This window comes from Pleurodeles waltl, chromosome 3_1, assembly GCF_031143425.1.
Source record: "Pleurodeles waltl isolate 20211129_DDA chromosome 3_1, aPleWal1.hap1.20221129, whole genome shotgun sequence".
Lineage (NCBI taxonomy): Eukaryota > Metazoa > Chordata > Amphibia > Caudata > Salamandridae > Pleurodeles > Pleurodeles waltl.
In genome coordinates, this window is record NC_090440.1 from 711250732 (window position 1) to 711277895 (window position 27164).

Here is a 27164-nt window from a genome sequence, read left to right on the forward strand (position 1 = left end):
CATTTAAAACCTAATATTCACCAAGTAATGGGTATAAATAACACACTGGCACTTGAGCTACTGTGCCATGGATTCCGCCTCACCTCACCCCTTCTTATGAATGACCCGTGTCTCCTCCAGGGGTTTGGATTTTCTATTGGCCATATATCAAGGATCCTGTGCAGATCGCCTTTTAAATCAGTACGTAGATCTTGGTTAATCAGAAGTCCCCTTTTGCCAGAGTGTCACCACAGCACGGACATAGAAGTTCTTTTCTGGCAACTCACAACATTTCGTTCCTGCTTCTGGGAGAAAACGTGTCATCTGAGAGTAAAGCCTGTGATCCAGATGAGAGGACCAATAAAACAACAGCAGGGGCTCTGTCTGCAGGCACTAGATGATACAGCAGTTTCCGGTGAGCACTAGACTTAAGTATAGCAAATGGACTGCCAAGAGTCTGGGAGCACAGCTGCATGAGTGCGGCTGTGTCGGGGTCTTTGATTTCAGCGGCAGGGTTTACCTGAGTCTCAGTCCTTCATCACAGTGCACAATCCACCTTGGACACAATTCTTGATGGTGGCAGACAGTCTGCCTTGGGCAAAGTTTCTGCGCCTGGGGTTGTGGAATTCCTGTAGCCCATCGCCCAGGACATATTGTTTTAGGTCAAGGAAAACACGTTTTCATGTTTACTTTGCAACACAAACTCTTTGGCTGCCAGTTTAACCCCTTCGCTGCCAGGCCTTTTTTTGCCTATTTGGAATAGTTCTCGCTTAGGCCCTCATAACTTTTTGTCCACATAAGCTACCCACGCCAAATTTGCATCCTTTTTTCCCAACATCCTAGGGATTCTAGAGGCACCCAGACTTTGTGGGTTCCCCTGAAGGAGACCAAGAAAGTAGCCAAAATACAGTGAACATGTTTTTTGTTTTAATATTGGAAAAAAGGGCTGCAGAAGAAGGCTTGTGTTTTTTCCCCTGAAAAATGGCATCAACAAAGGGTTTGCGGTGCTAAAATCACCAGCTTTCAGGAACAGGCAGACTTGAATCAGAAAACCCAATTTTTCAACACAGTTTTGGCAATTTACTGGGACATACCCCATTTTTATTTTTTTGTGTTTGCTTTCAGCCTCCCTCCAGTCAGTGACAGAAATGGGTGTGAAACCAATGCTGGATCCCAGAAACCTAAAAATTTCTGAAAAGTAGACAAAATTCTGAATTCAGCAATGGGTAATTTGTGTAGATCCTACAAGGGTTTCCTGCAGAAAATAAGAACTGAAATAAAAAAAATAGTGAAATTGAGGTGAAAAAAACAGCCATTTTTCTCTACGTTTTACTCTGTAACTTTTTCCTGCACTGTCAGATTTTTGAAAGCAATATACTGTTACGTCTGCTGGACTCTTCTGGTTGCGAGGATATATAGGGCTTGTAGGTTCATCAAGAACCCTAGGCACCCAGAGCCAATAAATGAGTTGCACCTTGCAGTGGGTTTTCATTCTATACCGGGTATACAGCAATTCATTTGCTGAAATATAGAGAGTCAAAAATAGGTATCAAGAAAACCTTTGTATTTCCAAAATGGGCACAAGATAAGGTGTTGAGGCGCAGTGGTTATTTGCACATCTCTGAATTCTGGGGTGCCCATACTAGCATGTGAGTTACAGGGCATTTCTCAAATAGACTTCTATTTTTACACACTGTCTTATATTTGGAAGGAAAAAATGTAGAGAAAGACAAGGGGCAATAACACTTGTTTTGCTGTTCTATGTTCCCCCAAGTCTCACGATAAAAATGGTACCTCACTTGTGTGGGTAGGCCTAGTGCCCGCGACAGGAAGTGCCCCAAAACACAAAGTGGACACATCACATTTTCTCAAAGAAAACAGAGGTGTTTTTTGCAAAGTGCCTACCTGTGGATTTTGGCCTCTAGCTCAGCTGCCACCTGGGGAAACCTACCAAACCTGTGGATTTTTTTAAACTAGAGACCTAGGGGAATCCAAGATGGGGTGACTTGTCAGGCTCTCACCAGGTTCTGTTACCCAGAATCCTTTGCAAACCTCAAAATGTGGCTAAAAAAATACTTTTTCCTCACATTTCGGTGACAAAGTTCTGGAATCTGAGAGGAGCCACAAATTTCCTTCCACCCAGCGTTTTCCCCCAAGTCTCCCGATAAAAATGGTACCTCACTTGTGTGGGTAGGCCTAGTGCCCGCGATAGGAAATGCCCCAAAACACAACATGGACACATCACATTTTCTCAAAGATGGCCTTAGAAAAAATTTCCCTCCGAGGAGTGGCCCTTGCCCAAGGGGCCGCTCCCCTTACTTGAAATAGCCCACACAAAAAAATAATCCCTGGTGTCTAGTGGTTTCTGCCCCCCTGGGGGCAGATCGCAAGGCCGATCTGCCCCCAGGGGGTGCAGAAATGGCCTAATAATCATTAAAACCCCCCCTCCGCGGAGCGACCCTTGCCCAAGGGGACGCTCCCCAAACAAACAAAAAAACAATATTTTCCCTGGTGTCTAGTGGATTTCTGCCCCCCTGGGGGATGATCGGCCTAATAATTTTAGGCCGATCTGCCCCAAGGTGGGGCAGAAACAGCCAAAAACATATTGCCCCCCTCGAGAGCGGCCCTTGTCCAAGGTGCTGCTCTCCTTACCATGTAACCTAAAAAAAATAAAAAATTCCCTAGTGGCATTTCTGCTGCCCGTTCGCATCGCGATCGGGCAGCTGAAATGCTCAGAGAAGCCTAAAAGGAGAGGAAAGGCCTTTCCTCTCCTTTCAGGCTTCTCTGACCCCCTCCACGTGATCGGAGGATCGGGTGCTGGAAGCTGAGCTTCCAGCGCCGGAGGGAAGGCCTCTGATTGCTGACATCATCAGACGCCACAGGGGGCACACAAGGGGTTAAAGGGAAGGGAACTGTCTGCTGTTGAGGTAATATTTATGTCCATGTGCTAAGGTTGTTAGAACTTGTATATATGGTTCATTAATGCAAAGCCTGTATTAGGGTGAGCGCTTTAAAAAAATGTGGCAAACTCAGACTGCACAACTGACAGTAAAAAAAAAAATGTACACACACGTTTGAAAAGTTTAACAATTTGAGGCTGTGTAGAATGCTCTCTGATTAAATGCAGATGTTTGCAGAAGCTTGTAATGAAGATTGAGGATTACTTGTTTTTAAAATAAAATGTTCAGAAAAAGAATGTAACTAGGAAAAAAATGTTTTGCTAAATTACAGAGAAATTTTAGGTACCTATTTTTTTAAGCATCATTTAGTAAAATGTGTTGATGCATGCTACTAGTTCCAAAAACGTATTCATAATGGAAAACTAGTGCAACCAGTTTCAGCAACATTATGGGAAACATGAAAATAAACAAGCATCGGCAAAGCCAACCGATCCAACATTAGTGGTCAGTCCTTTGGTTTTGTCAATGCATGTCCTGTTTTGACATGGCTTTTGTAAAACTTTGTTGTGGGAGCTGCCAGGCCCTCACCATAGTAACAAGCATTGGCAAAAGCAATACACATTTTTTGCTTTTTCTCAAAAAGCACACATCGCATCACATTAAAGCCAGGCGATAGATGTATAGAGGGAGTAATAGAAAACAAACCGTCTTGGTTAATGCCTGACCTAATTAGGGGCTCAATTCTTAAATAAAGTCACAGAAGTGTACCCATGGTATATGTCTTTGCATTAGTGCAGAATTGTGGCTTTCTTCTCCACAGGGCAAGTAGATTTATGAAGCAACCTGTCCCTTGTAGATCATATATTAAATTCCACCCCCTGTGGGTACTGGTAGTCTGCCTCTGAAACTGTAGACAAGAGCTGTGCCCAAGGCAGACTGCCAACGAATCCAAGAATTGTCAATGACTGCTGTTCATGGTTACGACCCGAAACCACTAGAACTTTGTTTGATTAAATAGACTAAATGTTGCTCCATGTATAAAAAGAATCTAGCCCTTGTACGGGGAACACATAATCTATTATCTGCCTCTTAGTTTGCTAAAAGAATTGCTATTGGGGCAGGTGTGTTTCTGAGTTTATGTTTAAACACTGACTTTCAATAAATATATTACTAAAGCATGATGTGGTCGCACACTGTCGGACAGAACATTTCCACCATTTCCAAGAAATGTCCAAAAACCTTCCCACTAACTTATAGCTTTACTGATAAAACTATATAATGTATTAACAATCTGTGAAAATTGTGTTTCAGAAAACACACATATATTTGCACAAAACCAAGTAAAGTGTTCTGATTTATTTTCATCCTATTAAAATATGTTTTCATTGCACAGAGGTACAAATATTGGGCTTTCACAATTACTGAAATATACTTTGGAAATGTTTGTACAGTTGACTTAGCTATTTAAATGTGTGTTAGGAAAAACCTGAAAAAAATCCTGGAACTCTGCAGTGAGAAGAAAAGTTAATTGTAAGACAAACTGACTTTTGACCTCTGTCTCTGAACACAGACCAAATGTGACCAGAACAAGATGAAAGGCATATTTATTGCTCTTCCACTTTCTGAGTGAACAGGACACCTGTTCTTTGTCAACTTGCCAGAAGGGGCGAGTAGGTCCTAAAAATTACTTGATCTATTAAAATATGGCTTGCCGTTGCGAGTGGGCTGGTAGATTGTTCAAGGCCTGTCCACCAAGAGTTAACTTGCTTCTGCCACTCCCTGGACAGGCACACCTGCTGAGTTTGATGAAAGAAACTAACAGGTAATCTGACCACACTGTCTCTCGCATTGCCTCCTATCATCAAGCTGCCCCATATTCATTCCTTCTCTGCTGTGAGGCTACTAATCACCCTTGCTGTGTGTATGTATTATTCAGTTACATGTTTGCCTATTGTGCTTCTTTACCTCTGTGGACCGTGATGTATTCACTACTTGGCAAATGCATCTCAGGCATCCTTTTGTCATGATGAGATGCCTGTAGCACATTGAGGATTGAAACATTGTCAACATATAAAACAAACAAAGAAAACCGATATTGGCCAAATTGTTCAATATTAACCTTGTTGGTTTGTGTGTGTGTGTTTTTTTTATTTTTTTTTATTGTGATTATACCTCACATTCACTTGTCTTGTGACACTGGTTTGTGGTTTTTATTATAAGCTAATGATAATATATGATGTATTGATATTTATTTATACACTGTGCATTAATTGCGTACAGTCAAGATTGGCTGATGAATGACAGCAATGAGAACCCTTGTGAATAAGGAAATGGTATGTGCTTCAGGGCAGAGGACCATCTTCTTCCAGCAAGGCAAGACTTCAGATGTCTCTCACCTCTAGGAAGCTTGCTGCCATGCAAACACCCTCCCTGGTTACACAACAGTCCTCTGAGTACTTTGCTGAGCGCTGCCTTCCTTGGTGAAAGATTGATTGGAACTAGAACAACAAATGGGTCAGTGGCTCCCACTTTTGCATGGTCAAAGCAGACAGAAGATGTGAATTCACTGTCTGCACTTTCACAGCCTGTTTGGAGTAGTGGTTGAAGTGGGAGGGATCTAAGGGGTATGATTTGTCCATACTTTTATGATTTATGAAACACCCTTCCCCTTCTTTTCGTAAAAAGACAGATGTCCTGGGATGGTTAATTCTGAAAGCTTAAATGCCTCAGTTGAAGTGCCATTCAGTGAGTCTTCTGTGTTGTGAAACTGAAACCAGGAAAACAGCTAAACAAGCCTTCCTTCCGGGGTGCCTGCTTGACTGAAGGAAATGCAAAGGTGCGCTAGAAGTTAATCTGAAAATGGAGAGAGTCATCTGTAAATGTAAAGGATGCTTGGGAGCCAGTGCTGGCTTTAATTGACCTAATCATTCGAAGCTTTGTGATGACAAAGATTTATTCTTTTTGAGTGGTAGTGCAAAGAGTTGACAACTAGGCTGTGAAATGCTCTTAATTGTAATTGTATTTATACCTCGCTTACTGCACCCGGCGGCGTGGAAGGGACACTAGTGTGAAAGAAAGTTGCACTATGTACACTCTGAGTATTATTAAAATCTATATTTTGACATCTCCTATTTTATTTTTAAAAATGTGTGTATTTTGTAGCAGTCTATCCTATACTGTGCATTAATGCAAGTTAATAATAATTAATTCGATATTCACAGTGCTTTCAATCACAGGCTGTGACTGTGTAACACTAAAAATACACGTCACTTTTCTCCACTGTACCAACCAAGACATAATATTATTGTTCTGTGATTGCACATAGACCTCTGCAGTGCATAAACTAATAGAGGTTTCATAATGTACTATAGTGCCTTTCCCAATGAGTAACAACTTTTTTTTTGTAATTTATTTATTTTTCATTTAAGCTGCATGTTATTTTATATGTAGGTACCTGATGGTGAAAGACCAAAAAAAGTACAGAATATATATATATATATATATTTTTTTAAGCCACACCTATGACTTCGCCCCCACGCTCACCGCCCCCACTGTATGCAGCATCACAGTTCCCATACTTGTTTTTTTTTAATGCACTTCGACTGCTGGTTTGGGGTGGTTCTCCTTTCTGGTGTCCTTTCCAGAATACTCTCCAGGTGTAGCACAGTTATTCTCCTCTCAGCAGGGTAATCTTCAGCCTGGGGCACCCACAACAGACAGACAGACACAGTGTTGTGAACGTTTTAATCATGGCCATCAACAGCCACACTGAAGAGAGAAGAGACAAAAGGTTGGCATCACATAAAGGGGTCTCGTTCACCTTAACAATAGAGACTGTGCAGTCTCCCTCTTCAGCCCACATCTACCAATTGGCAGTGCTATAGGAAGACTAATCAAAAGCCCCCCTCAGCAAAATGCCTGTTTGAATTTCTGAAGGAGCCTTTCGTCCTTTTTCCCCACCTATGTGTCTAGGTCTTCCCCTCACCCCACCCCCATGTTCAGCAATTTCAGCGATGTACTTCCACTGTTTGGAAAACAATCTCACCACAATTTTGTACAAGATAGCAGGCCATTTCTCTGGCTCTCCCATACTCACAATCTATGTACTGTTACAGACCACATGCACATGGGATGTTAGCACGAGGATCTGGGTTAGCACACAGAAGTGGAAATTTACATGAGTGGGCTAGTAGGCATTCTCTGTATTGACAGGGATAAAAAAAAGTCGTCTCACTATGAATTTACAAATCACAATACGCTTCAGCCACTGCTTTACAAGCTAAACCCAGGGCCGGGACAAAAGCTGAGTGGAATGTGGGCAAACGCCAGTCACAAGCCCACGTGGTTGTGCACACGCTGGATCTCTGCTGTGGTGTGCTGTTGCATAGATCTGTCAGCATGTGGAGGTATTGCCATAGTGGAGGGTGCGAGTGTTTCTATTTGAATCACAGCGGGAGCACGCAGGAGAAACTGCTAAGTGTACATGATGGCGCTGTTGGGGTGTTTGCATGTTTCTAATTTCTGGCATTAGACATTCGTATTAGTTGGGATTTCTTTGAAACACAGAGGAGGGGTTGACCCCACTGAAAATTGCCATAGTGGGAAGGGGCGGGGCCTTCTCGGAAGTGGCAGGGAGGGTGTAAGAAGAAGGCAAAGAATGCCGCACCTGGGTAGGAGATGGGTTATAGCCGCAGGGCTGCAGACTTCGAAACCCGGAGACCTGGCTTTGAATATCGCCCTTGGCGGAAAGTTCCCCGATTGTCGGTAGAGAAGTGGAGGCGTGTTTTGATGACGTAGTGAGCCTTTTCAAGAGGTTGATTGTCAGCCAGGTTGTGTTGTGATTGTTTATTTGCATGCTCTTTGTGTGGTGGCCCGGTGTTACTAGTTTAGTTGTTGTCCTTATTCCCACCTCTGTTAATTTCTCTGCTTATTCAGAGTTGTCCGTGTGCTGGTTGGCCTTTTCATGCCCACTCGCCATGGTCAGTGTGCTGACTTGTACTGAAGACGCCGTGGCTTTACACACACTAAGTTATTTTTGCCAATTTTGTAAAATGTGCCTGGCGGTCCTGGTCTAACAATACACGACCTCTTGCACTCTGTAAGACATCTGAATAAATTACTTTATCTTTTTGTCCTTAGAACCTGAACGATGGCAGCGGACATGCAGAAGTTGGTGGAGCGCTTGGAGAAGGTTGTGGGGCGTCTAGAGCTTGTGGCTCAGTCCGCTGGGCCGCACAGCGGATCCGGCGGCGATGCCTCTTCTGCAGGTACAAAATAAAGCCTGTTGCCACCTGATGTATCTGGGTGGCGTCATTTATCCTTCAGACTTTGTCCATGGGTTTAGACATAGTGGAGGGCACATTCAAAGGTCTAGTGCGGAGGTGAGTATAACCGGAATTAGCTGCTAACGTGAACTCAGTCTTTTGTTCTACTGAAAGTTCTTCTGTGCATTGCATGCATGGAGCTGCTTTCCTAGGTCCCTGCACATCCACCATACTGCTATCTAGAACGTCCCATTCTGTCCCCCCTCAGTATTTACCCTCGCTTGTTTGGCAGGCCTGAGCTTTGTCAATGGAGACGGCACCAGAACTGAGGCAGTTGCAGGTTCTGAGGTTAGGACTGGGTTGTTTTTATAGAGCAATAGAGGTCAAGTGGTGGGGGGGAACGCTCAGTCCTGTCAAGTTTCCCAGGTCCCTGCGTGATGTGCTGCTCCAATCGAGGTTTCTTTGAATTCTGGGACTTGTAGTCTGGATTGTGCCATTATGAAACTGGACTACAAGCCTCAGAATTCAAAGGAATAAACCTGTACTGGAGCAGAACATCATGCATGGACCGGAGAAACTTGGCAGCAATGAACATTAATGCTACTTTCTGCTACTGGGGTGCACCTGAAGGACGAGGCTGCCCAGGGCTGCAGCCCCGGGGCTCAAGACAATGTACTTGAAATTCTGGAACATATAACTTCACGTCTTTACCTTTTTTAAATACAGTAGCCTTACATGCCTGTTTTGCTTTTATCAAAGCGAGCACTTTTAGTTCCAGCTGTTTTTAAAGACAACGAGTGCCACTTTTAATACAGTTTCAATCATTTGTAAATTCTGTTCCCAGCGAATGTCTACATGTGAAAACCACCTGCTAGCCCCCGGATTTCCAAATGTGCTTCAATCACAGGGAAATAAGGCTTGGCTGTAACCCTCCAAACCATGTTTTTTTCTTCTTTTCCTTAAGCTGCCTCTTCACTCTGCCCTTTTATTTACAAGACTGTTGTTACCTGTTAGGCCTGGGGTATGCTCTCATTGCTGTAGCCAGTCTGACTTTGGTGTTATTTCACACGGATGCTAGGCCCACGGTATGTTTGTAGGGCTGTGATAAATGAGGATCAAAGGGCTGCTGCTTGTCTGTAATATAACAGTACAGCTTGGATTTCCTCTGTGGCCAGTGGCTTCCCATTACGAAGGGACAGCTCACGTCCAGGAGGAAGTCTCTTGGCAGATATTCTATATCATTGGCTAGATGAGAAGCTTTGTCTACATTTAAGGCACTCTCTGCTCCTGTTTCTGATATGTATTTTTCTTTCCAAAGCAGCATTTATGAATTCTGCAGTGCCTATATCTCCAAAACTGGTGTGACTGATAAAGGGTGGGTTGCAGAGGGGGTTGTGACATGGTTGCTGGTGTACATGGCAAGTTACCGAATGTGGAAGGGATTTAAAATTGGAATTCATTCTATATATTCATAATCTTCAAATGTCCTGAAATTTTGAAAGCGTTGATATACTTGTGAAGTGTGTAATGATGAGAAGGCTTGATGTTTTGAAGTGATGTGGAGTCTGTTCCTTGAGCTTTCCAGCCTGAGTGATTGGTCTCTTATTCATAGATCGGAGGCAGGTTGTATATCCTCTCCGTTTACCTTTGTATCTTTCTGTCCTGTAGGATCTGCTCCCTACGTCCAGGCCTTTGACAGCCTCCTCGAGGGCCCTGTTGCTCAGTACATGAAGCTCAGCAAAGAGATTGGCGGAGACGTCAGCACACAGGTGAGGATTTCAAGAGATTCATTCAAGGCACTGCAGTAAATCTTCATAATTCCCACCCATCTACCTCGCAGCTACTGAATAAACTGTGCTGGATTTATTCCCCTCTGGACAAAGACAAGCAAACCCAATGATTAAGAAATATCTAGGTACTTAATGGAATAAACAAGTGTTTCCTCTTTATGTACTTACTTTTAAACTTGAGAAAAAGCTTCAGTTGAAATTAATCTATGTTACAATTTCAGAAAATACTAGTGATGCACATTGAGGGGAATCTTAACTCAATCAATCAAATATTTATAGAGCGCAGCAAATCACTCATGAGGGTCTTGTGGTGCTGGAGCTTTGTGGTGTTGCGTGAAGGAATGATCATTCGAACATCCAGGTCGTTAGTTCTCTTCTGAATTGCTGGAGTGAAAGTGCGGTCCTGAGGTGCAGGGGGAGTTTGTTTCAAGCCTTGTCTGCTAGGTGCGAGAAGAAACGTCCTCCACTGTTGGCTCAATGGATATGTGGGGTGTCTGCGAGGGAAAAGGAAGATGATCGAAAGTGTCTGTTCGGTTGGTGGAAGACTAGGTGTTGGTTGATGTATGCTGGTCCTTCGTTGTGCAGGGCCTTGTAGGAGTCGGTCAGCATCTTGAACTGGCATCTCTTCTGAATCTGGAGCCAGTGTAGTTTTTTTTAAATGGGGTATGATGTGGGTTCTTCTGAGGGGATAGAGTATGAGTCTTGCTGCTGAGTTCTGTATTGTCTGGAGTCTCTTCAGAAGGCATGCTGCAATTCCTAAGTAGCGCAAAGAGAAAGGGGAGTACCCTATCACCCCAACCTGCTTAGGGGACTATCTACATGTAATCACAATAAATAATAGCAGGCAGGGACACATCTATTCATTAATTAAATTAACCAACCCACTCACTTTTGGCTAAAAGGGTAAATTGCTTTCCCATATTTATTTTATTTATTTACAGATAGCAGTGTGTACCTCATCATGATAACATATAATTAAACATTTACACATCAATTACATATTACACAACACAATTCTAAAATACTAAACAAAATGGGTAATGCCCAACGGAATAACTCAAAAAGATCACTCTCGCTTAATTCACATTGTGATCATGCCTTAGACAGATGGCCAAGGGGTTAGCACCCAGCTGAAAACACCTAACAATTTTTTATGGTATTATGTAGTGCTTCTCATTATTTGATCTCTCAATTTCTTAATTATAAACCCTTGGTCCCATTAGACTAGTGTCGACGCGTTTCGGCCTCAAAACTCGTGGCCTCCTCAGGACAGTCGTAGGGCACTGGCACCTCTTTTTCTACAAAACGTAGTCAAACCTTGTCAACCTTCAAGCCACATTGCCTATTTGCCTATTTGTTTTACTCTGAAACTTCTGATTTCACTGAGCAATTCCTAAGTAGAGCTAGTTTCCGTAGTACAGTCTGCTGGTGATGAGTGCCTGTGTGACTGTCCTTGTGGTGTCTGCTGGGAGCCATCTTGCAGAGCATGCAAAGGGTGTGGAAGCCGGCAGATGGGACTGGGTCGACTTGTTTCTTCATGGATAGCTTTCTATCCAGGGTTAATGCCAAGGTTGCGGACATGGTCTGTTGGGGGTGGGGAGTGTGCTGAGCTTTGCAGGCCACCATTTGTCAGTCCATGGTGAGGGGTTGTTACCAAAATGTTGGTGTTGAGTTTGAGACAGTTGTCCTTCATCCAGTCTGCTACGTTCATCATGGGTTTGTGGAAGTTAGCTTTTGTGGTGGAGGGATCTTGGGACAGTGAGAGGATCAGCTGTGTGTCATAGGCGTAGGAGATGATGTTGTCCGTGTGATGATGGTGACAGCCAGGAGGGTCATGTAGGTGCTGAAGAGGGTCGGGCTGAGGGACGATCCTTGGGACTCCACAGATCTTCTTGAGCTCGGAGTTGAATGGTGGGAGACTGATCCTTTGGGTTCTGCCGGTGAGTTATGAGGTGATCCATTTGAGGGTGTTTCCTTGAATCCCGATGTGATGGAGTCTACTGATCAGGATGTGACGAGAGACGCTGTGGAACGCGGCAGACAGGTCCAGGAGGATGAGGGCAGCTGTTTCCCCATGGTCCATAAGGGCTCTGATGTCATCAGTGGCTGCAATCAGGGCTGTCTCAGTGCTGTAGTTGGCTCAAAATCCAGATTTAGAGGGATCCAGGAGGTTGTAGTCTTCTAGGTGTTGGGTGAGATGCTGGTTGATCGCTTTCTTGAGGACTTTTGCTAGATAGGGGAGCAGAGAGATGGTCTGGTAGTTCTTCAGGCCGGCTGGGTCAGCGGATGCTTTTTTCAGAAAGGGCCTCTCTTCAGCGTGTTTCCAACCTCTGGGAAGGAGGCCCCTTGATGGAGGTATTCAGGACCTTCCTGAGCTCGTTGCAGACTGTCTTGCTTCCGAGGTTGAAGACGTGGTGGGGGCAAGGGTCTGTGGGTGCTTCCGAGTGTACAGAGTTCATGATGGAGATAGTGTCTTGGGGAGTTCCCAGTGGGTGGGAAGGTGTTCAGGGTTAGTGTTTGTGCGTGTGAGCTGGTTGATTCTGTCTGCTGCGGAGGTAGGGAATAGGATAACCAATTTGACATATCTCCAGGGAAGCCCATGTGATGATCAAGTATGCAAAATAGCCGTCCTTGTTAGATCATGTGGAGGGCAGCTGTGAGATCAAGCAACACTAAAAGTCACAAGACTCCTCTTCCAGTATCCTGTGAATATATTTTTTTATTTTAGTAGCGGTTGTCTCAGTGCTGCAAGTAGAGCAAAGCCAGGCTAATGGTTGCTGTGAAGATGTTTAAAGTTAATGTAGGGATTCAGTTGTAGTGAGGCCCATCTCTCTGTGGTTTTGCCCCACTAAGGGGAAGCTGGTCTCAGGCCTGAAGTTGGGTGGTACGTTTGGGTGCAGATTTGTTTTTTGTTTAGAATGGGGTGATTTAGCCACATTTAAACTTGGCACAGAAGACTGCCTGGGATGAACACAACCCAAATTGAAGCAAAAAGAGTAAAGTTTGCTTTAGTAATGTTCTTCGGTAATGTAGCTAGCGGGTCGTTTTGAGCTTCATAATGCTCAGGTCCATAAATTTGGGTAAGCTTACCCTGAAGTGATTTCAGTTACTGGGGCTTTTGATGTGATGTAGGTAGCGCTGGAAAAATAGTTGGGTGATGGTTTTTGATAGAGAGAATCTTCTGTCGTATTTTAGGAGCTCAATACATGTCGGGTAAACAACTAGAGGCTGCTTTGGTGATAGAACAGATGTAGGAAAGAAAATATTAGAGTGACCTAGCGTCATTGGGTGGTGGCTAGTCCAGCTACTCCTAAATACATTTGGCTTTACATAATGTGATTGCAACTTTGTAATTTATTTCCTTGGGAATTTTCATCTTTGGCAAACAATTTGGGATTTAGAAGATCACCAGGCAGTTCCTAGATTGAGCCATGAATGGCATTATTCCAGTGGACCTACGAGTTAGTTCAGGAGTAGATGCAGTCATATGCTTTCTGAGGAGGACAGTTGGTTGATCAAGATGGGTTGCAGATGACTAGCTGGAAGGGAATCATATGGTGGTCTGACCAGTCAAGCTCAATGGGTTGCAAGAAATTGACGAAGCAGACGAGGCCTTGGATTCAGCCATTGTTTGTCAATATAAGGGACTGTTGGTCGAGGGCATGCAAGCTGTAAGTGACAATTTAGGGATTTTAACATTCTGCATTTGTTATTCCAGTCAGTAAGTTACTCACAGATAATGGTGTTATCCATAGATAATGTTTGACTTGTAGAAAAGTAATAAGTCTGCCTCTAGGCTGTCCTTATGCTTAGGTGGGTGATAAATGACGTGAAGATGGTGTAAGATTAAGACAGAGGACAGGCCATCTAAAGGCATTCAAAAGATATAGAAGGGTGCGATAGATTGTGAGGAATTTTATTCTCTTCGACTAATTAAAATTCCTCTGCCCTGTTTGATTTATCTATCATACTGGTTTATGGAGTAACCTTGAGTAACACGGTAGTCAGGAATGGACTGGGGAGGTACATTGAGACAGGATTTTCTGAAACAAAGGTCCAAGCTGTTTATTGTGGTGAGATTGGCAGTATGTGCATGGTAGGTGCTGTCCGATCTGTAATTGTGGAGCATTCATGAGAGGATAAAAGGGTAGTGATGAGAGCACTTCATGTTAAGATTACTGGGGTTGACCGTTGTCATGGGTGTAGACGGTATCAATAAGTGTTTGGTATCAAGAGTTCTTAATCAGGACACTTTCCATTGTACTGGAATGCTTTGGAGCTTATCATAGCTGGCAATGCCTTATAAATGGTGTTTTAAAAATCAAAGCCTGACTTTTACCGCCGCTGGCATTCTGTTGTAGACTCCACCTTCGACATACAGGAAATGGGCACACACAGGATACCATACGTTCACACTGTTTTGTTTGACAGACATGATGGACAACTTAGGCAACTTTGTTTGCTTGAAGGGTAAAAGAGAGATATTAGCCTACTAGTACCTCCAAGTTGCAGCCCTGTGTGGGCATGGGAGGCTAACAAGTGTAATGCCATTTGAAATTGTCACCCATGTGAAAGCCAAACTTGTAACTTCAGTGATGCTGGCCATGAGTTGTTGAAGTGAACTGGAGAAGAGCCGATCCCTGAGAAGTAACACAGTTGGTTTACATTGGCGTTTCCTGTTCTTCAGAAGACACAAACCTGATTATGGCTGCTGTTCGTGGTCTTGCAGCGGACTGGTCGATGCTATTTCAAGCTCATTGGGCATCCAGTTGTATAAGCATTGAAGTATGCATGCTGTCTTGGATAGTTAGAACCTCTTCTGTAATACTCAGTATGATGCTTCAGTCCTGGGATCAGATTGAGTATGGACAAATATTCTTGAAAAAGTTTACATTCTCCAGCTTTAAAGAAGGTTGAGTATTCACCATAGTTTGGAATTTTTTCCTAGTAAAGAGTTGGTATGATACTGGACTGTAGATGGACATAATCTCTGGATCTTCGTTCAGTTTTTTCAGGGTTAATGTGACAGTTGCTTGTTTAAGCATCTTTTGGGTGCTGCCGGATGATGATTTTTATGAGCTTGGTGCTTGTTGTTAGTACTGGGACAGACTTATCTAAGTTAGTAAAAACTCTCACTGCAATAGGTGTATTCCCGAGCACTGACTCCAAGGGATCCAAGGCCAGGCCCTGGACTGGATCGCCTCCTTCCTCGCTAACCGCTCCCAAAGAGTTTACCTCCCTCCGTTTCGCTCAGAACCCACCAAGATCATCTGCGGCGTACCTCAAGGCTCATCGCTCAGCCCGACACTCTTCAATGTCTACATGAGCCCCCTCGCCGACATCGTACGCAAGCACGACATCATCATCACCTCCTACGCCGACGACACCCAACTTGTACTCTCCCTCACCAAGGACCCCGCCAGCGCCAAGACCAACCTACAAGAGGGTATGAAGGACGTCGCAGATTGGATGAGGCTCAGCCGCCTAAAGCTGAACTCTGAAAAAACGGAAGTCCTCATCCTCGGCAACACCCCGTCCGCCTGGGACGACTCCTGGTGGCCCACGGCACCGCACCGACCCCCGCAGACCACGCCCGCAACCTCGGCTTCATCTTGGACCCTCTTCTCACCATGACCAAGCAAGTCAACGCCGTGTCCTCCGCCTGCTTCCTCACTCTCCGCATGCTCCGCAAGATCTTCCGCTGGATCCCCGCCGACACCAGAAAAACCGTGACCCACGCCCTTGTCACGAGTCGCCTGGACTACGGCAACACCCTCTACGCCGGGACCACCGCCAAACTCCAAAACCGCCTGCAACGCATCCAAAACGCCTCGGCCCGCCTCATCCTCGACGTACCCCGCAACAGCCACATCTCCGCACACCTGAGACACCTGCATTGGCTCCCAGTCAGCAAAAGGATCACCTTCCGTCTTCTCACCCACGCACACAAAGCCCTCCACAACAAGGGACCGGAATACCTCAACAGACGCCTCAGCTTCTACGTCCCCACCCGCCCCCTCCGCTCCGCTGGCCTCGCACTTGCTGCCGTCCCTCGCACCCGCCGCTCCACGGCGGGTGGGAGATCTTTCTCCTTCCTGGCGGCCAAGACCTGGAACTCCCTCCCCACCAGCCTCAGGACCACCCAGGACCACTCCGCTTTCCGGAGACTCCTAAAGACTTGGCTGTTCGAGCAGCGATAACCCCCCCTTTCCCCCCTAGCGCCTTGAGACCCGCACGGGTGAGTAGCGCGCTTTATAAATGTTAATGATTTGATTTGATTTGACTTGTAGGAGAATACAGTTTTTTAAAATGGTTAATTAAAGACTTGAAAAAGTTGTTTATGCCCCAAAGCAGGTGTCTCAGTTGGCCTAAAGTAACATCAACTGTTAAAGGGTCCCTGTAAACATTAACTGTGATTATCACCAATCAGACGTTGAGAATATAGCTGTACATTACAGTAAGGTAAATCAAGTCTTCCCCAATGCTCTTTTTTTTAGCTCTGACAGGATGCTTTCCCTATGACTGCCATACGAAAGATTGGAGATGCAAGAGGGTCACAGGGTTCTTGATTGCCACGTTGGTCATATTTTCTCTCACACTCCAGAGGTAGCCCTGTGCAAGTGCAGACGTTTGCTTGCATATTGTGGTACTGTCTGAGGTAACACCAACACAGTGGGACACCTTTTAATGAAGAGGTGCCCAGTAATTATCGACATACTTGGCCTTTAAGCTTTACCTGGGTGCTTCAGCTCTTGTAGCGCTGCTGGCTACAGGTCAATGGATAGATGTTTGTGGAGGGAGTCGGGGTAAGGCCAGTTTCGGCAGAAAGTATAGTCTGAACTTGCACAATAGTAAGTTCCATCGTCAGCGGGGGCTCATGTGCTGGATATTCACTCCATTGCACATTGTCAAGTTCACAGCTGGGCCCGGTTCAGATGAGCGGTGGAGAGGTTGGTTGAGTAGAGGTGGGTCTGCTACACTGCAGGCTAGTGCTTCTACAAAGATCTAGTACCTGTCTGGCATGTTTACCCATTGGCGAGTCGTCCAGGACTTTGTTCCGTAGATAAAGGTATGATTTCTTTACAAGAAGATATTAGCAGTGAGGCATCAAAAAAGTTCGAGGACAGAACTTTTTTTCTTTAATTTGGCTGTGTCCCTGCTTCAGACGTCCTTTAAACGTCTAGCTGGAGCTCCTAAAAAATCCCCAGGAGTATTCAATGCTTTTTCTTCTTCAGAATAATTTTCACAGAACACAAGCGGTTGGATCACATTCAGGGGAGCCAATCTACAGGGCTTGCGTAGTTATAAACTGCATGCAGTCGACCCACCAGCATTCCCTGGATGTCACATCGTGAGAGAACTAGTCTAGGAGTTTCATCTAACAACTTTACCAAACACTGAGTAATATAAGTCTTAAGACGATAAGGGATGCCAATTCTAGACGTGGACTAGCTAGTAGACAGTACAAAGGCTAGCACTTGTAGGAGCAGAGATACATTTGTGGAGCTTTACTATTGATGGTGCGGATAGTCGGGCAGGGTACTATCCTAGATCCTACCTAGTGTTAGGCGTTGTCAATGTCTTGGAGCCCTGAAGAATATTTCTTCTCTTTACTGTAGTTCCATACCCATCTACCAAAGACCACACTTTGCCTGTCGCAGCTGCCCACTCGGGTATCTCCAACCATTGCTTTTCTCTTCAGTCATTGTTCTAGCTCTCCATCCACCCACCACACACATCCCACCCCATACCTGACCCCTTCACCATGATTTTCCTTCCCTTAAGAGTCACCGTTTCTATAAAATAAATCTTTATTTCCTTATATAGCTGTCATTGTCGCCATTTTCTCCTGATAGCCAATGTCCTTGTGTTTCTAATTTGCTATCATCTGCCCAGCTGGGCAGATGTAATAAGGTGATATAGGTTACAGTAAATGTTAGCATTTCTTCTTCCTTCTAGGCTGACATGGTACTCGCTGGGCTGAAGATCGAGCAGGGTATCCTTGTGACAGCTTCCCGTTGTCAAAAGCCAGAAGAGGTGAGATCTGGAGAAGTCTGAAATCGTTTGTTGATTGGTATTTCTTTGCTGCTCCTAGTGCCCGTAGCCAAGCCGCTTCCTCTAATGTGATCACTGACATCCGTCTTATTCTCTCTTGATCCCAGAACGAACTTATGGCTTTGTTAAAGCCTTTGTCGGAGCAGATCCAGGCGATCCAAGATTTTAGAGAGAAAAATCGTGGCAGTAAACTCTTCAATCACTTGTCAGCTGTCAGCGAGAGCGTGCCAGCCCTGGGCTGGGTGACAATGGTGAGATGTGGAGCTGGAATGCTGGAGAATTGGGCAGTTTTTTTTTTTTAATGAACTTGGGTTTGAGGAAAATGTGAAGATGAGTGCCAGCTGTCAAACTGAGGTTTTGTTTGTGGATGACTTCACTAGCTCAGTATGCTTTCAAGATGAGCTGGTTGGCTACTTGAAGTTCACAACATAATGAGAAAGGGTGGGACCTCCAGTGTGGTTTCTCTCTGGTTGTGTGATTGTTAGCCTCCCAGTTGTCGGGTGACTGTGGTGGGATGCCAAGGAAGCTTTCTGTATGTACTGCAGTTGGTAGAAGTGAAACGTTTCAGAATGGAAGTTCTTGTACACCGCATGTGATGGTAGAATTTGTCTCTTCGCAGGTGTTTGTGATTGCAGCCACTATGCATGTCACGAGTTAGATGTTCCTTCCTGAATATGCATTTATACTTGTTCTTTATGTTCTGACTCTTTCTTTCTAAGGCCCCAAAGCCAGGTCCCTACGTGAAGGAAATGGCTGATGCAGCAATGTTCTACACCAACCGAGTGTTGAAGGACTACAAGGATGTGTAAGTTTATCACTAAGGTTTGGGTGGGATTTGATTCATCTGGTTTACAAGTGTGTGGTGTGGTTAATCACATTTTTGAGAGACCCTGTATTTATACTGCTAAGATCGCACTGACTCTGAGGGCCAATGCCTTCCTGGGGCAAGGGACTCGGCAGTATTCTACATTCTTATGCCAGCAAGTAAATGAGCAGAGTTTCTTCCCGATCATTGCGTGCTCGGAGTTCACAGGTTCCGTTCACGAAGCACACCGGAAACGAGAGGAAAGGGGCCCAGGTGAAGTAGAACTGTGCGAAGGAAGGTCTATGTCTGACCCCAAGTTGGCAAATCATTCTGGGATAGCAATAGGACCTGCTCTTTGCATTGCGATGGGGGTGTGAGGCCACTGCATAGCTCAGCGAAAGTCCAGAGCTGCAGTGTTTCTGGATCGTTTTAATGGTGTAACTCTTACAAGTGAGCCCAGGGCTTGCCATTTTCATTTGCAGACATGCATCCTTGGAAAACTCCTCCAACATCTCATGGCTTTTGGTAGAGATTGGCTCCATTTCTATGGAGTCCTTCAAGCGTGGCTGCTTTAAACTTCGGTGTGTGGTGGCTAGATGTTAATATTTATGCTTTCTTGGTTTAACGTGCTCAAAGTAAGGGGTCTGCAGTGCTGTACTTTTCAGTTTAACTCGAGCAGTGCCCTTTTGCAAGAGTAAATGGTTTGCTCACTGTAAACGTGAAGGGAAACAGTGAGTGGCTTTTGTAGTAGTAGGCCAGATTTGACGTGGCCTTCTTTCTGAGTAAGAATACAGACCCTCAGAAAATATTTTTGTATGCCATGGTCTCTGCATTAATTCACAACTTTCACCATTTCTTTCCGGCAGTTTGTCTGCATTCCGTATATGGCCTACTGGAAAGGAATGTCCCTCTCTCCCTCCCCTGTAAATGTAAGCATGTAGATGTTTGCAAGATGCACCCCTACATGATGGGGCATCTGAATGCCCTATATTGCCCCCCTGCCTTTAAATGGTAATGGTTTGGGCCTCTGTTTGTCATGGACCCCAGGAGCCAGCAAGGACCTTCAGCTTCTGCAGACCTTTTACACCACGCCGGTCTTGTTTCTTCCAAAACATTGAGCTTTTTACCCTAACTGCCTGTGTAGTGTTGTGAGATCTTTGTGACTAGACTGCTCCCTGGCTACTGATTAGCCCCCTATGCCCCCCCACATCCCCAGTGTAGCCACCACACTTGCAGAGCAATCTCCACACTGCTCTGTGAAAGTGCTGCCTCCTTAAGGACCCTATCCTCAAAGTGAATGCCAACCTGTCTTCAAAAGCTTATGCCACACTGAACTAGGGCTACAAATTCTGCTCTGGAGTGCCAGCTGTGGCTGAAAGGGCCATGAAGGAACATGGGCTGTCTATGAACGGTGCATGGGGCGGCAGCTTAATAAATAAGACAACCGGAGAATTAGGAGAACTGGTGGATTTTTCACTGACATAATGTAGCCAACATCTATTCAAGTATGTCTAAAAAGTTACACATTTTAGAAATATTGGATTTAATGCAAGGATCATTAACCATGCCTATTTGTAATGGGAGCAATGGTACAGGCCACTAGGCATGGCTGCAGACCACACTTTGTGCACTTGGCACAGCTGTAGGCTGTGCCCATCTAGGTACTGGGGGCAAGGTACGGAGCATATGCTTTGGCCATTCCCTTTACCCTTTCCAGTGGTTACGAAAACTAATGTTGTTCGAGTTGTAAATCATAATGTCCTTTTCACAATGGAATTCAAAACCCTTATGTCACAGGAATGATGCCATGCCAGTGAATTGTTATCTGAAACTACACTACCAATGTGAAACATAGACTTCAACCCATGTGAAAGCCAGAGAGTAGTATAGCACGTATAGCATACAGCAGCACACAACGGCACAATAGTAGTGATTTCAATAAGCATATTTTTGTTTCTAAGCAGCAGTATAAAAGCTGTGTAACGGCTAATATGTGATTTAGTTCTGGTGACGTCACAAGAACCCATACTGCGTTACAGAACCGGATGTGTGCAAGAAACCTTCCCCTGTGGTAGAACTAATGATGTGCGGATTTGCCGGCAGGAATGTGTATTCCGCGCGGTCACGCAGTGCACGTGGCAGCAGGGAAACGCGATCGCCTCATCCTGACAAGCTGCACACTCTCCGTTCCCAGATGCTAGAAGTCCAGTCCCGGGACTTCCAGGTTGTGAATGAAAGGGGGTTACGTGGCTGATCTAAACAAATTAAAGTGGCTCAGTTAAAAAATTCATGTTGCTGCTGCAGCCTACTTCTTTTTACCCCCTGTGAATTAAAAATCAGCTTTGCAGGTGAGAAACATGAAAGAAATATTCAAAGTTCTAAGCTTCACAATTTTGTACATCACTACGTGTAGATATAATAGTTTCCCATTTGTCATCCTGTATACAGACAGACCTGTATACCCTATAGTTGTGCCATTTTAGTTAAGAGTAAGTTACAATTTTCAAAGAGTTACAATCCTATTTTTTTCTAAACAATATACATATTTGACAAATATTCTCCAAATTTTGAGTAGCTTCGTGTGGTGTACACATGCCAGCACATACGAAGTTTGAACGTTGAGCAAGGTTTTCGTAATTTAAATGATGATGTTTGTAAGCCATCCTTGAATACTATTCTAAGACCTAGGTGGCCCAGCTGGCGACGACGGTCAGGTTGTTTAGCCTGATCTTTTAGGTTTATGCCTTTGGAAGACACAGGTGCAACTTGTGTTCATATAAACTTGTTACAGCATATTTTACCGTTTTATAACACTATACAAGTTCTCCTATAAGTTGATCCAGTAGTACCAATTATACCGCACAATGCTGCACATTTTATGATTGTAATATTTCCATGTATTGTCATTTTTACACTTGTTAACTCTGCTTGGGCATTGGTTGCTCCTCATTAGTACCAGTTTAACACCAAAGTATAGCAGTAAACAACAGAAAGATGACCAGTCAAACTTTACAAGGGCCCTTCGACTACATAACACATGTTGCTGCAATTTTAGTAACTTTTGAACCGTTTGAGCTGATTATGCAGCTGATGATGGATTGTGTGGCAAATGAGGCAATTCTTTGATTATGTGAAAAACGATGCAAGCTCACAATCGCATAATTCACTTGACTCTGCCTATACCCAGCTGCGTACATGCATTGAGATCATGTGAATCGAGTAGTCTGGTTCACTGAATGCTCATTCTTTCTGCAACATATAATTTGTTCACCTTTTGTTTGGACAGACTTCACTTTCCATCCTTCCTAAGTGGGTAAACTGACTGCCATAATTTTAGTAACATCTGTAACTTTTATAGCTGTTACAAATTACAGAATTGTGATATTTGGGGCTCTATATAACAAAATATTGTTACTTATTTTTATATATTGCGCTGCAAGTTAGAAATAGCCCAGCGGGAAGAAAATAAAACAAATCATTACTAAAATATATATGTTATAATTATATGTACATTATAATTTGCTTTACTTGGGAAGACAACATTTTTTTCAGATTTTCTTTCATATCACTGCTTTTTTTTGTATTAAGTATCTTGTGTGGGAGATTGCTGTTTCTTTTGCTATCATGGGTCTCAGGATGCCCTCTGTTCATGTGTACATTGCATTAGTAGTTTCCATCCTGCTGGTTTCAAATATTTACCCTAGCTCTTAAAACAAACGAATACGTCACAGTACTCACTTGGAGAATTAAAAAAGCACAAAGGGTAGGTATCTGTTTGAGAATTGTCCTTGGGTGCGCTAGATATCACTCTTTTGGGGCCTGACCCTAGACTAGGCCTGACCTGATGGCTAGAACGTGGACCCTGGGTACATACATGTTTACACTCCTGCTCTAAGCATGTGATCTTTCTCTTGATGCTCCTCTCACAATTTTCCCCCGGCTAGTCTAGTTTTTGAAAAAATAAAAAAGCAACAGAACAACTTGCCGTGCTGCTGCCACTTCATGCTGTGCGTTTGTGTAACAAATCTGGCAACTGTTGTAACACCCATTCTCTTTCTCACTCTCAGTGACAAGAAGCATGTGGAGTGGGCCAAGGCCTATCTAAATATCTGGGCGGAACTGCAGACATATATTAAAGAGTACCACACCACTGGGCTGACCTGGAGCAAAACGGTTAGTGCAGATTGCGTCTGTCGCTCAACCGCCATCTTCTTGGATGGGGAGGGGAACCTTCTGTGTTAGTTTGTCTTGTTCATTGATCACTTGTATTCTACAAAGTGTCTTAAGATCCATACATCATTGTTAATAATAATAATTGCTGATGAAAATGTATTTGTATTACATCTTTCAGGGACCCAAAGCTTCTGGAACTGCTGTGTGCCCTGCTGCCCCAAGAGCTGGGGCCCCTCCTCCTCCTCCTCCAGGCCCACCACCTCCACCACCACCACCAGCAGCTCCTACCTCTCCAGACAGTGGGAGCGCTGTCAGCCGGTCTGAACTCTTTGCACAGATCAACCAAGGAGAGGGGATCACACACGGTGAGCGCCATGATACGGGACTTATGAGATGGTTTAAGGGGAGAACGGGGGGAGTATTGTGAAACGGAGATGCAATTATAGCGTGACATGAGAGCTGACGGGGAGATGGTGTGAGTTTTGTATGATAACACTACAGCACATCCACTTCAACGAGGTAAGTTGCTATGAGGTAAGTTAAACAAACTACATTTACAGTGCATTTAAAGGTGGGTGGTGGTGTTTAGTGGCAGTGAGGTGATTAGAAATGGTTTTAGTCTTCAGGAATATGTGGTGTATATAGGGAGTCCATTTTTTTTTTTTTAGGCTTTATGGATGGGTAGTGATAATGGATATTAAAAGTTTTACACATCTACATCTGTCAATTAATTGAAACAAGGTTGCAATGCGTAGTTGTGATAATAGTAAATGTCACTGAATGTATGTAAATACGTTGAGTGTAATTGGTGTTGCAGCAAGGTGATGAATGGGATGTTTGACTTAATCTCAGCCACTCGGGCGGTATGCCAATCTATTGTTTTTCGCCCACCATGCCACCTCAGTTTGGACTCAGCCGTATGCAAATCAGGCTTGAACCAACCTGAACTGCCAGGCCAGGTCCTCCCTGAATAGGAACACAAGCAACTTAGGATTGGTTTTGCCCTAATTAGGCTCTTCAGTCAGGTATAACTTGGTGCCAGTTGCACAGTGAGCCCGTAGTCCAAGTCTGGTCATACCCAGGGCACTTAGGGCAGCAGATGCAAAACAAGGTGATGGATGGAACGCTTGAATTAATCTCAAGTAATGGCAATCACTCGAGTGGCATCCCAGTCTATTGTTTTCCGCTCACCATGCCACCTGAGATTGGACTCAACCATATGCAAATCAGTCTTGACCCAAGGGACCCTCAGCTTCGCAGAGAGTCCACAGGAGCAGAGCTGCACCCGCAGGAGTCCCACAGGACGGAGACCCAGGAGCCACAGAAGGAGCCCACGCAGCACTACAGAAAGGGATCCCATGCTGGAGGAGCATCCCAGGAAGGAGTGCTGGGACGTCACCTGAAGATCCCTTGGAGGAGATGCAAACAAGCCTTGGAAGCTGCAAGAGATGCGGTGCACAGGGGTACTGTCCTGCGTGGGAAGGCATGGGCTTACCTCCACCAAAGTTGGGCAGCTGGCAGAAAGGACCAAGAGGACTACTCTGGACCACCACCCGTGATGCAGGATCCACACAGCTCATGATGAAAGGAGATCCATGCAGCCAGTCGTTGCAGCAGGTGCCTGCGGATGCAGAGGAGTGACTCCTTCACTCCAAGGGAGATTTCTTCTTTCTTCTAGTGCAGACTGAAGATGCCATCCTCAGTGAATGTACAGCCGGTGGAAATGTTGCAAAGCTGGTAGGAGCCCTGGAAACAATGTTGCAGAAGAGTTCTTCTTCTTGGAGGCAGCTTGTTGGGTCCTGGATGTTCCAGTTACAGTTCCAGGGGCCAGAAGTCGAAGCAGAGGTTGCAGAGGAGTCCTGCTGGAATCTTGTAAGCCGAATCTTGAGGACCCACCCAAGAGAGAGACCCGAAATAGTCCTGAAAGGGGGATTGGTCTCCTAACCAGGGAAGCTTCTAACAGGAGAGGGCTCTGATGTCACCTGTCTGGCCTGGCCACTCAGATGCTTCCAGAGTTCCCTGCCAACCTTGGAAACAAGATGGCAGAACCCAGGAACCCTCTGGAGGAGCTCTGAGTACAACCTCTGGGGTGGTGATGGACAGGGGAGTGGTCACTCCCCTTTCCATTGTCCAGTTTCACGCCTGAACCTAGGTGGACTGGTTTATGCACGGAGGGCACCAAATGTGCCCTTCAAAGCATACCAGTGGCTTGGGGAGGCTACCCCTCCCAAGCCAGTCACACCTATTTCCAAAGGGAGAGGGTCTTATCTCCCTCTCTCAAAGGAAATCCTTTGTTTTGGCCTTCCTGAGCTAGATCAGATCAAGTACAGAAGGGCAGAAACCTGTCTGAGGGGTGGCAGCATCTTGGGCTGCTAGGAAAACCCTGTAAGACTGGGGGTAGCAATGCTGGGGGTCCTCTAAGGAGCCCCCAGAGTGCATGGAATCATATTTCTAATACTTGCAATAGTATTGGGGTATGATTCAGAGATATGTGATGCCAAACATGGCCAGGTTCAGAGTTACCTTTTTGTAGTTGGACATAGGTAGCAACCTATGTCCAGTACACGCATAAAATGGCGTCCCCGCACTCACAAAGTCGAGGAAAATGGATCAGGAGTTTGTGGGGGCACCTCTGCTAGTGCATGGGTGCCCTCACACAAAGGTACCTGCACCCTGCCCTCTGGGCTGAGCGGGCCTGCCGTAGGGATGACTTACAGTGACCTGATGCATTGACCTGTAGTGAAAACGGGTACATGCACCTGTTTCACGCAGACTGCAATGGGAGGCCTGCAGAACCCTTTGCATGGGCTCCCTATGGGTGGCAGAATAACTGCTGCAGCCTATACGGATCCCCTGGGACCCCATTGCCCAGGGTACAATAGGTACCATATACTAGGGACTTAAATGGGGGGACCAGTATGCCAATTGTGGGAAGAAAAAGGTACAATTTACAGGAGAGATAATCACTACTGGGGTCCCGGTTCGCGGGATCCCAGTAGACACAGTCGAACACACTGACAACAGGCAGAAAATGGGGGTAACCATGCCAAGAAAGAGGGCACTTTCTACAATTGTTCACTGTGAATCCAGGAGGCACAACATGAGTAATATAAGAGATGGCACCTGTGGAGCGACAGGGTGATTTACATGAGACCTGAGGCCTAGTTGGAGGCAGTGTTAGATGTTTCTCAGGGAGGTACATTGCAGGGTAAATAACATGTCTGATGGTGCCCAGGAAGGTTCATGGTGTTGGATCTCACTCAAAGAAAAGGGAGACATAAAATTGGTTGACCAAGCAGATTAGGCTTATGTTATAAGTACCATGCAAGATCAAGAGAATCGCTGTGTGTGTGTGTGTAGGATATCACCTGGGGCCAGAGAGTCCGAGGGCGAGTACCCCATGAGCTTGGGCAATGTGAAATAACTAAGGGGTGGGAGACTGGGGCTGTAAGATTGGCACTTGTGTCTTCACTTGTTCATTTGCACCTACCTACCCAGCCTTTTTTTTCTGGATATGGAATTTTATATGACGTTCTAACATGGTGTGTTAACGGAATAGCTCGAGCACAGGCTTCATTTTGAGATCTGAGTGGAGGAGAAGTTCACACACATTACTTTGGGGTGCAACAATGTTTGATTTTTGGGTGTTACATAGGGGCACAGTTCATATGCATCTGAATTTTTTATCAAACAGCTGTTTCCTGTGTTTTCCTCCAGCACTGAAACACGTCCCTGACACTATGAAGACTCACAAGAACCCTGGGCTGAAGGCCCATGGAGGACCTGTCCGGAGTGGGCCCAAACCATTTATCACACCAAAGCCTACTGCTGCTGCGAGCAGCGCACCCACTAAAAGTGCACCCAAGAAAGAGCCGGCCGTTCTGGTGCTGGATGGCAAGAAGTGGCGAGTGGTATGTGCCTCTAGATAGTTTGCCTTGCACTTGATATGTACCTTTTGACAGCATTGTAGTAAGAGTAGAATGTGCCTTGAGCAGCAGTGCCAGGTAAGTGTTGCATTTCTTTGACATTGGCAGAGGAGTGGGGTTTGTAGGTGGGGAGGATAAAAAGCTTTGTGTCGCGTAGTATCAACAGAGTAAGTTAAAGCACCGACAAATGCGTTTCATCATGGATCTGTGAGGGATACTTTGAATTGGGGTGAGGTAATGGTGGAGAAACTCATGAGCTGGGAGGAGATACT

The 27164-nt window shown here is 45.1% G+C and overlaps 1 protein-coding gene across 6 annotated transcripts in view; it reads left to right on the forward strand.

Annotated features, from left to right (window-relative positions):
• CAP1 (cyclase associated actin cytoskeleton regulatory protein 1) overlaps positions 1 to 27164 on the forward strand; it is a 76426-nt gene that overhangs the window by 38202 nt on the left and 11060 nt on the right. For all 6 annotated transcript variants that reach the window (XM_069223440.1, XM_069223439.1, XM_069223437.1 and 3 more), the window contains 8 exons: positions 8019 to 8146; positions 9812 to 9912; positions 17893 to 17970; positions 18096 to 18239; positions 18708 to 18793; positions 22861 to 22966; positions 23145 to 23331; positions 26684 to 26877. In XM_069223440.1, the coding sequence (XP_069079541.1) occupies positions 8029 to 8146; positions 9812 to 9912; positions 17893 to 17970; positions 18096 to 18239; positions 18708 to 18793; positions 22861 to 22966; positions 23145 to 23331; positions 26684 to 26877 (1014 nt within the window). In that variant the 5' untranslated portion in view covers positions 8019 to 8028. The remainder of the gene's footprint in view (positions 1 to 8018; positions 8147 to 9811; positions 9913 to 17892; positions 17971 to 18095; positions 18240 to 18707; positions 18794 to 22860; positions 22967 to 23144; positions 23332 to 26683; positions 26878 to 27164) is intronic.